At 37.1% G+C, this 8,789-nt stretch overlaps 1 protein-coding gene across 7 annotated transcripts in view; it reads right to left on the bottom strand.

Moving 5' to 3' along the window:
• The window catches only part of LOC107745855 (C-Jun-amino-terminal kinase-interacting protein 3-like), a 39,845-nt gene that overhangs the window by 25,048 nt on the left and 6,008 nt on the right, over nucleotides 1–8,789 (bottom strand). For all 7 annotated transcript variants that reach the window (XM_016559868.1, XM_016559900.1, XM_016559906.1 and 4 more), the window contains exons 2-4: nucleotides 4,411–4,531; nucleotides 4,242–4,312; nucleotides 3,797–3,885 (exon numbers count right to left, since the gene is read on the bottom strand). In XM_016559868.1, the coding sequence (XP_016415354.1) occupies nucleotides 3,797–3,885; nucleotides 4,242–4,312; nucleotides 4,411–4,531 (281 nt within the window). The remainder of the gene's footprint in view (nucleotides 1–3,796; nucleotides 3,886–4,241; nucleotides 4,313–4,410; nucleotides 4,532–8,789) is intronic.

Here is an 8,789-nt window from a genome sequence, read left to right as displayed (position 1 = left end):
AGAGATATATATATATGTATATATATATATATATATATATATATATATATATATATATACATATACATATATTTCTCACACAATCACACTACCGGTCAAAAGTTTTTAATGTTTTTGAAACAAGCCTCTTCTGCTCACCAAGGCTGCAGTAATCGTAATATTGAGAAATATTATTTCAATTTGAAATAACGGCTTTCTATGTGAATATATTTTAAATATATTTTATTCCTTTGATGCAAAGCTGAATTTGTATAAATGTAATTGGTGGTGTAAATGTTATTTATTCTGAAGCAATATTTTCAGTCCTCTATATCCATTCTTACTTACTGAAATCAGCATATTTGTGCTATTTGCCCAATTGATTTCCAAGGGTTTTTTTAACCTAAAAAAGGGCAATTTTTTCCTTATCTTATAAAATGTTTGTGTTATCACTAATGAATTTAATTATTAAAATAAGACACTATCAGGCTGTTACCAATCAATTAAAATCAGTATCAACAAAATTCATCTTTCCACTGCAGAAGAAACAGAAGCAGCTGGATTGGCATTTAGATGCATCTACACAGACAGTGTAATGAAGCTCAAATGTACCATGAATGCAATTACATTGCAAAATTACAACTGCATTAATAATGTTATGAGCTTAGTGTTTTAAATCATTTTTAATATCTGTTGCAAATTAGCTTAAAAGGGAAATGTATATAAATAATTTCAATTAATTAAAATTAATTCAAATTATTTATATCAGCTGCCAGTAGTATCTGTAGCAGAATTAACATTACAATCAACTAATCTGTTCATTCAGTGAACATTCAGTGTAGATTCGTATCAACTCTAAGAAATGTTATTTTCATGGCCACAGAAAATATTTTTCTTATAGTACTAATGCATTAGAGCATGTAACAAGATCATGAATCATTTCAGTGGCATTGATTTGCAAGCAGTGACAGAATCAAAAACGTAATTTGAGCACAAAAGCTTTATTAACTAAACACTAACACATAACTAGTCCAACAAACATTTACACACACTCACACATACATACAAAGGGGAGTTAAAGTGGATTAATGAAACTGTTAGAGAAACCAGAGAATGCAGCTCTGGAAAATTAGTCAGTTAACCACTGACCACTGAGTGAAACCATCAGCGCCGTTTTACAATGGTGTCTGTCTACAGCTTATACTAAGCCTCTGTTTCGTTTAGTTAAATGTATGTACGATACTTGCATAGCCTTGGCAATTGAACGTGCGTCCAGATTAGGGGTGTTAATGGTTCTCTGTGAAAAAATCGAACCATACCGTTCTCCACCCACGGTTCGGCACACACTCACACCGCAGTTCAACTTAAATCCGGCTATCGCATCTGTAATATGGCTTGTTAAAAATAACACGTAAAACAGACAGAGTTCGGCTAATGTATGCTTCAGTCGATGGAAACACATCCTGGCTTCCCAATACATTACAACAACAGCAATGAAAAAAAAACATATGGACAATCCAGTCACTCTTTGTAAACTCTGTTCAATGCGAGTGCCGTATGATCGAATATAACCAGTCATTTATGCCGTCATCAGGGTAGGGAAAGTTTTATGACTCTTTGCCTTCGAACATGTTATTTTGCATATGTAACTGGATTGGGTGTTGATGCAAAACTATTAAAGATTCCTAGAACACTTATATGTTGCATAAGTATTAACATTTAATATACACTCCTTTAGTTCATCAAAACACGAATTTGTAGATACCAAACATGGTATAGGTGAGGTTACATTAACTAGTGGTTCTATCATAAGCATGCATAAAACAATATACAATACAAAAGACAATATACAAGAACAGTAATAATACACACAATGGCCTGGGGATATGCATGACAGAAAGGTCAAAGAAAGGTTTGTCTATGAATTAATGAAAGGGGTATTTTTTATAGGCAGTATGTAAGTATTAAGTAAGAGGGAGAATCTTTTAAGATGCCATTAAGTCATAAAGTTTATGTGAGATGGCTAAGGTGGAAGTTGAAAAAATGCAATACTTTTAAATATGAGCGTAAACCACCCGTAGATGGTGGCAAGTGTTAATGAGTGAACATTTGAGTCATTAGTTCAAGCGATTCATTCAGATGACTGATTCATTCAAGAATGAAGCAAGTGCCTGTCTGTCTTTATGAATGGATCACTGAGTCATTGACTCAAATGATTAATTCAAAAACGCTGAGTCATTCAGTAACAAAACACCGCTGTGTGCTGCTCAGAGATTATTGAATGATTATTACACGTTTATTGAATGACTAAAATTAATGTTAAATCTGCAGTCGTGCTGATATTCAGGAAACAGCTTTTTCTTGATCATATTGCTTAACTTGGCTATATTATATGATATATATAAAAACTAAATTTTTACAACAGTATGTTTGTTCTTTGAGTTTCTTTGTGTGTTGTTGTGCTCATGTGTTTTGATTTCTCCACGAGATTCTCTCACAAACAGACAGGCTGCGTGAGCCTCAACTGGTGCGACCTTGGTACTGTCAATACACAGTCATTTACAACGAATGTAATAAAATCAGAATCCTTCTCACTGAAATTACTCAATTGCACTACACAATTTCTTTCTGAATTTACGAAATGTACATTCTCTGATCTTAGTTTTACTCCTCCATGTCCCCACTAGAGGTGAAACTGAGAAAATGTCTTATCACGATTATAGTGACCAAAATTTTCACGGTTATCAGTATTATCACGGTATTGTTAAAATGTGCTGGAAATTTTCCAAATGTACTGACACATAAATCACATAAACTGACACTGACACATAAATTTTATCATGATTTATCGTCAAACTGGAAGTTGTTTCATATAGTCCCCGCCGCTGTCCAAAAATCCCCAGCAATTTCGCACTGACCGGAGGCAATTATAAAACTGGTTCCGCATGTATATCACACTAATGTACAAATTTTGCGACAGCAAATTAAAAAGTTACTAATTATGAAGGCACTATATTCAAAATAAACTGGTAATATTTTTCTACAGAACCATCTTAAAAAAAAAATTTCTGTAGAAATACAATTTAATTACTTTTAATGCTATTTAAGACCTTAATTTTTGCAAAATCCATTTAATGACGTTTAATGCTTTTTAATGCCCCGAGGAAACCCTGCTGATTTATGCTGAAATTGAAATCATGATGAAATTGCAAGCAAAACCTTAATTGTATAACTGAAGGGGTTATTCTTAGGCAAAAGACATAATTTCTCACTCTCTCACAAATCTGTATCAAAATTTGAACCTGCAAGTATGTCTATGGCAACGCTTAATCAGTTGAAATCAACTGACTGTTTAAATGAAAAAAGAAATGTGTGAAATGTGCGGAGATGTGTGTATAATCGAGTATGACTATAAGCTAGCCACAACTCTAGCTCTGACTAAGCAAGACATGACAAACTGTCACTGAGCATCATCACCCAGCGCCTAGCAACGCTGTATCCAAGACAACTGTTTCAATAATGGGCCATTCTGTTCCATCAAAATCCAAAGCATCTAATACATACGTCCAAACTGCAATACACAGTCATAGCTGATGTTAATTAGAGAATATGACTTTGCAGGTTGAAATTCAAAGTATTTAATTCTGTTTAAAACTAATCAGAGGAATTCTTCCAACTGGTTACCAACAAAACATGTTATTTAATAGCACAAAACAAACATGCAAAACACAAATTAATTCCAAATGCACATTCCAAACTCTTCAAGTAAATGAAGGCTTGGAATGGCCGCATTATGCTAATTATACAAGTTACTCACGCCCGTCCGCAGCCTGTAGATTCAGACTGGTTGCTGCCTGTCTGTTGCATCTTTGAACGCTCAATGTGTTCCACATATGTCTGTATCATCTGAAGCAAAAAAAAATCAATGTCAGTGTATATGCTGAATTTTCGAGAAGTGGAGCTTTGTATTTGTAACTTTCGAGTTATTGCTAATAGTGTCCCCACAATTTCCATTATGTTTCCATTCATTTTCCATGCCAAAAATAAATTTATCAAGATCGCAATCACAAAAAGCAATTTTTAGCAGCTCATTTTTTAAAATAACTAGAAAAAAATTATTTCCACTATGGAAATTTCCATGAACTTTCATATTATTTCATACATTTCCATAACTTTTCCTACATTCTTTGCCATCCTTTTCCTCTTGGTTTTCCATTGTCTTGGGAACCCTGTGTTAATCTGAGTTATAAATCTGTGCTGACCTCTGTATGGCGCTGGTGAAGGGCGTTATACTCTTTCTTCATGTCTGATTCTCGTTCTTCCAGACGAGAGACTACAAGAGAGAAACATTACAAATGCATATTGCAAGAAACTCAAATCTCTGTGTCAATGTGTGTGTATGAACAAATGTAGTTAAGTGCACAGACTCACTCTGGTCAGCATAGTTCTTGGCCTTCAGCTCGAGTTGTTTTGTTTGTAGCTCCAAAGTCTCCAACATGGACTGCAACTCCTTCTTGTCTGCCTCCAAGACATCTTCATATTCAATGAACTTCTGTTAACATGCAAACACACATTCACACAAGATCAGATCCTTTATCTTATAACCTGAATTGGATTGATGAATGGATGGATGAACAGACAGACAGACAGACAGACAAGATAGACAAGGTAGATAAGGCAGACAGACAGACAGACAGACAAGATAGACAAGGTAGATAAGGCAGACAGACAGACAAGATAGACAGACAGACAGACAAGGTAGATAAGGCAGACAGACAGACAGACAGACACGATAGACAAGGTAGATAAGGCAGACAGACAGACAGACAGACAAGATAGACAAGGTAGATAAGGCAGACAGACAGACAGACAGACAGACAGACAGACAGACAGACAGACAGACAGACAGACAGACAGACAGACAGACAGACAGACAGACAGACAGACAGACAGACAGACAGACAGACAGACAGATAGATAGATAGATAGATAGATAGATACTGTCACGTTGTGTGTTTATTGTCTTCATGTTTCATCATTCAAAACATTTCTATCTTATTTTTATTCAGTTACAGCGATAGCTGGATGTTTTTGTCCATATTAGCGATTTCCTGAAATGTCATGAGTTCTATTACTTCTGTAACGCATACGTGGGGTTTCTGCGCGAATGTGTACATGTGTTTAGCACTCAATAATGCACACTCAGTCATGTTTTGGGCATGAATAGGAAAAATAATACTTCTCTCTAAAGAAATTTGTGAGTTATATTTGCTCAAGAATGTTTTGAGATCATTCAACATTCTGGGTTTGTTTAATACTCTGTTTGAGTATGAATGCTCAAAACTGTTAATCCACTTTTTAGTTCCACATTTTTTTAATGTTTTATTTTCATGTTCAATATTATTTTAAATAGGACAAGGAAAAGCAAGAGTTAGATATGTAATAAACTGCATTTCTAAATCAGTAAAACTGCAAATATTGTCTTAAATTCTTATGATGCAAACTGTAATTTGTGGCCCTTCGCATTTTATGTGGTTTAAATGTGGCCCCCTTGGCCACTGAACTTGAGTACCCCTGCTACAGAGTGTGTGTATGTATAACTGAACTGACTTTCAATGCAAAATTATCCATAACCACAGTATGAAGCAGAACAGCACAAGGTCAAAAAGCATTTTTGAGAAGGAATTGTTCTTCAAATACAATACAGTCACATTTATACACACAGTTACCCGGGTACATTACACACACACACACACACACTCCAAGTGCAGTGTGTGGTGACTTTGAGCTGCAAGGATTTTAAGTGGAAAACAATAGGCTCTTTCTGCAGTGCGGCCCAGCCACAACCAGCCTCCTGGAATTCAGTAATCCCAGCACTGCAAAGAGAGGGTAAAAAACAAACACACTCTAACACTATTAAACAAATCACACTAGGCTAATTGTGTCATTCTAATGAGTGTTTTGACTTATAAAGTCATTTCTAGAGTACTATATACATCCCATATCAGAAGCATGTCTACATATGGGATTATAGAGCAATTAAATATTACGTAATGCTTTTCATAATGTAATTCCAGACTGATAATTTGAGTTCTTTCTTGCTATACCTTGACATAACAATATTTCTCATTCTGCAGTTTAATCATGAACAGCCAGTAAAGGTGAAGTGTGTATTTTCTACATCACTAGCTACACTGAATGAAATACATAAAAAGAATGAGTGTTTCAAAATAGATCTGTCTGTCTGCAACTGGTTGGCCAATAGTCACCCAAACCTCGCGACATTGAATGAGATTATATTGCAGTGTCAGGCTGGTTGGGATCCCCCCAAAATAATAAACAATGTGCAGAGTCAAAGTTTACACTTTTTGGAGGAAGTAACTTAAAATCTGTTTGCACTTGTCTTGCATATTAAGCAGGGATATAAGATTTTAATATTGAATAAAATTACATGTGACAAGTTGGAGTTGAGCCAAGTGCACCTGTTATGCCACCATACATCAGAAAGATGTGAATGCCTCATGCATGTCATAAATAATCTCTATCAATTAAGCTTTTATACTGTTAGATGTCATTTTTCTAAAGCTAAGTTACAGCTAAAATTCTAAAATGCAAGTTTATTGTAATGATGTTAAATTGATCACTGATTTCTCCCTTGAGGATCAAGCTGTTTGACATTAAGAATATGTGTTCATACATGGATGAGTCTATATGAGAGGAAGACAGCGAGAAATAGTGAGGTGGATGTTCTTACTGTGGCCATTATACTCTACTGCCATAATCCCACAGGATGCGAAACTGGAGAATGCCGTTTACTTCCCCTCTCTCTCCCTCCATCCCTCACTATCTCACTCGCTCTGTGCTCTCTGTCTGTCTCATAACATGAGAATCGGGTTACAGCGTCAGCCAGCCTCCTTCTATGAGAAAATTGATTACCCATAATCATCCTCCCTGCTCATCATCCTCCCACTTTTGTCCTCTGCACCCCAAGCACATATGTCTTTGCATTGCTGCAATAAAACAATAAAAGACCTATCCCTAACACTTAACCATTTTATTTTATTAATTATATTGTTTTAAGCCATAGCCGATTTCTTTCTGCACAGTAGATACAAGCCTGCTACACACAAAATTCCCTACTGGCGTCTATTATTTTTGGAGAGGTGGTTGCAACTGGGAAAATGCACAATAGATTTAAGTGAAATGTTTATTATATAGTTTATAGCAGGGGTACCCAAACTGCGGCCCGCCCCCACATTTGGACCGGCCCTCTGAACAATGCTAGAGACATATTTTGAAAATGTTATTTTATATATATGGTTTCACTTATATCATGTCTGTATTTGATAATAAAGGTTGGCTTTCAGACTAAAATTTCCCTTAGTTATTAACATAGCCTAATTATTTGTTAAATTCACCTATCAACAGAATGGTACGTTCAACATAACGTACCATCGCGATCGAACAGGTGACGCATGAGCCAGCAAAGAGACGACAAAACGGCCAAACAGTTGGGAAAGAGAAAGGTTGATTCAGAATGCAGGGTATTTAACCAAAAGTGGACAAGTGATAATTTTTTTGTTCAGTGCAAAGTGGCTGTTGGTCTCATCTGTCAAGAAACAGTGTCTGTGTTCAAAGAATACAGTCTGCACCGACACTATGAAACCCACCACAGAGAAAAGTATGCTAGCTTGCAAGGCCAAATGAGAGCAGACAAAATGTCAAAGCTGAAAAGTGTACTATCAGCTCAGCAGAATACATTTGTACGCCAAACCCAGCTGAACCAGGTTCGAGCTAGCTTTCAGGTAGCTAAACTGATTGCAACCAGTGGTAGGCCATTCAGTGACTGCGAGTTCGTCAAAAAATGTATGAATGCTGTTGCGGAGGAGGTGTGCCCCGATAAGAAAGATGTCTTAAATGCAGTGAGTCTGTCCACAAGTACAGTCACCAGACGAATTGAAGAAATGGGGGATAATGTATATGCCCAGCTGCAGGAGAAAGTGAAAGAATTTGAATTTTTTGCATTAGCACTGGATGAGAGCAATGACGTGCAGGACACAGCACAGCTGCTAATTTTTCTTCGCGGAGTTAGCTCAAACTTTGAAATGTCAGAGGAGCTAGCAGCCCTAAAAAGTCTAAAATGCACTACGACAGGGGAGGATATTTTTGGTAAAGTGTGCCAAACGATGGGAGAGCTGGGTCTAGACTGGTCTAAGCTGGCCAGCATCACTACTGACGGGGCTCCTAGTATGGTTGGCGCGTCGAGGGGGCTTATAGGACGCATGAATAAAGAAATGGAGGAAAGAGGTCTAACCCCACCGTTACAAGTCCACTGCCTGATTCACCAGCAAGCACTCTGCTGCAAAGTTCTGAAGTGGGAATCAGTCATGAAGGTGGTGGTGTCATGCATAAACTTCATCAGAGCAAACGGACTTAAACACCGGCAGTTCCAAGCCTTTCTCGCCGAGCTAGAGTCTGCTCACGGAGATGTGCTTTACCACACTGAAGTCCGATGGTTAAGCCGGGGCAGAGTTTTGAGGCGTTTTTATGAGCTGCTACCCGAAATCAACGCCTTTCTTCTGACAAAGGGCAAAACTGTCCCAGAACTGATCGACGCAGAATGGAAATGGGACCTCGCCTTTTTAACAGATGTGACAGAAATGTTGAACGGCCTCAACTTGCAGCTCCAAGGCAAGGGGAAACTAATATGTGACATGTATTCCCACATAAAAGCATTTGAGGTGAAACTAGCACTGCTTGTGGGACAAGTGCAAAAGCAAGACTTCACTCATCTCCCCGTTACCCAAAGT

The sequence above is a fragment of the Sinocyclocheilus rhinocerous genome, unplaced genomic scaffold, assembly GCF_001515625.1.
Source record: "Sinocyclocheilus rhinocerous isolate Xijiao unplaced genomic scaffold, SAMN03320098_v1.1 scaffold3815, whole genome shotgun sequence".
In the NCBI taxonomy this organism is placed as follows: Eukaryota; Metazoa; Chordata; class Actinopteri; order Cypriniformes; family Cyprinidae; genus Sinocyclocheilus; species Sinocyclocheilus rhinocerous.
This window is presented reverse-complemented; position numbering and strand designations above follow the sequence as displayed.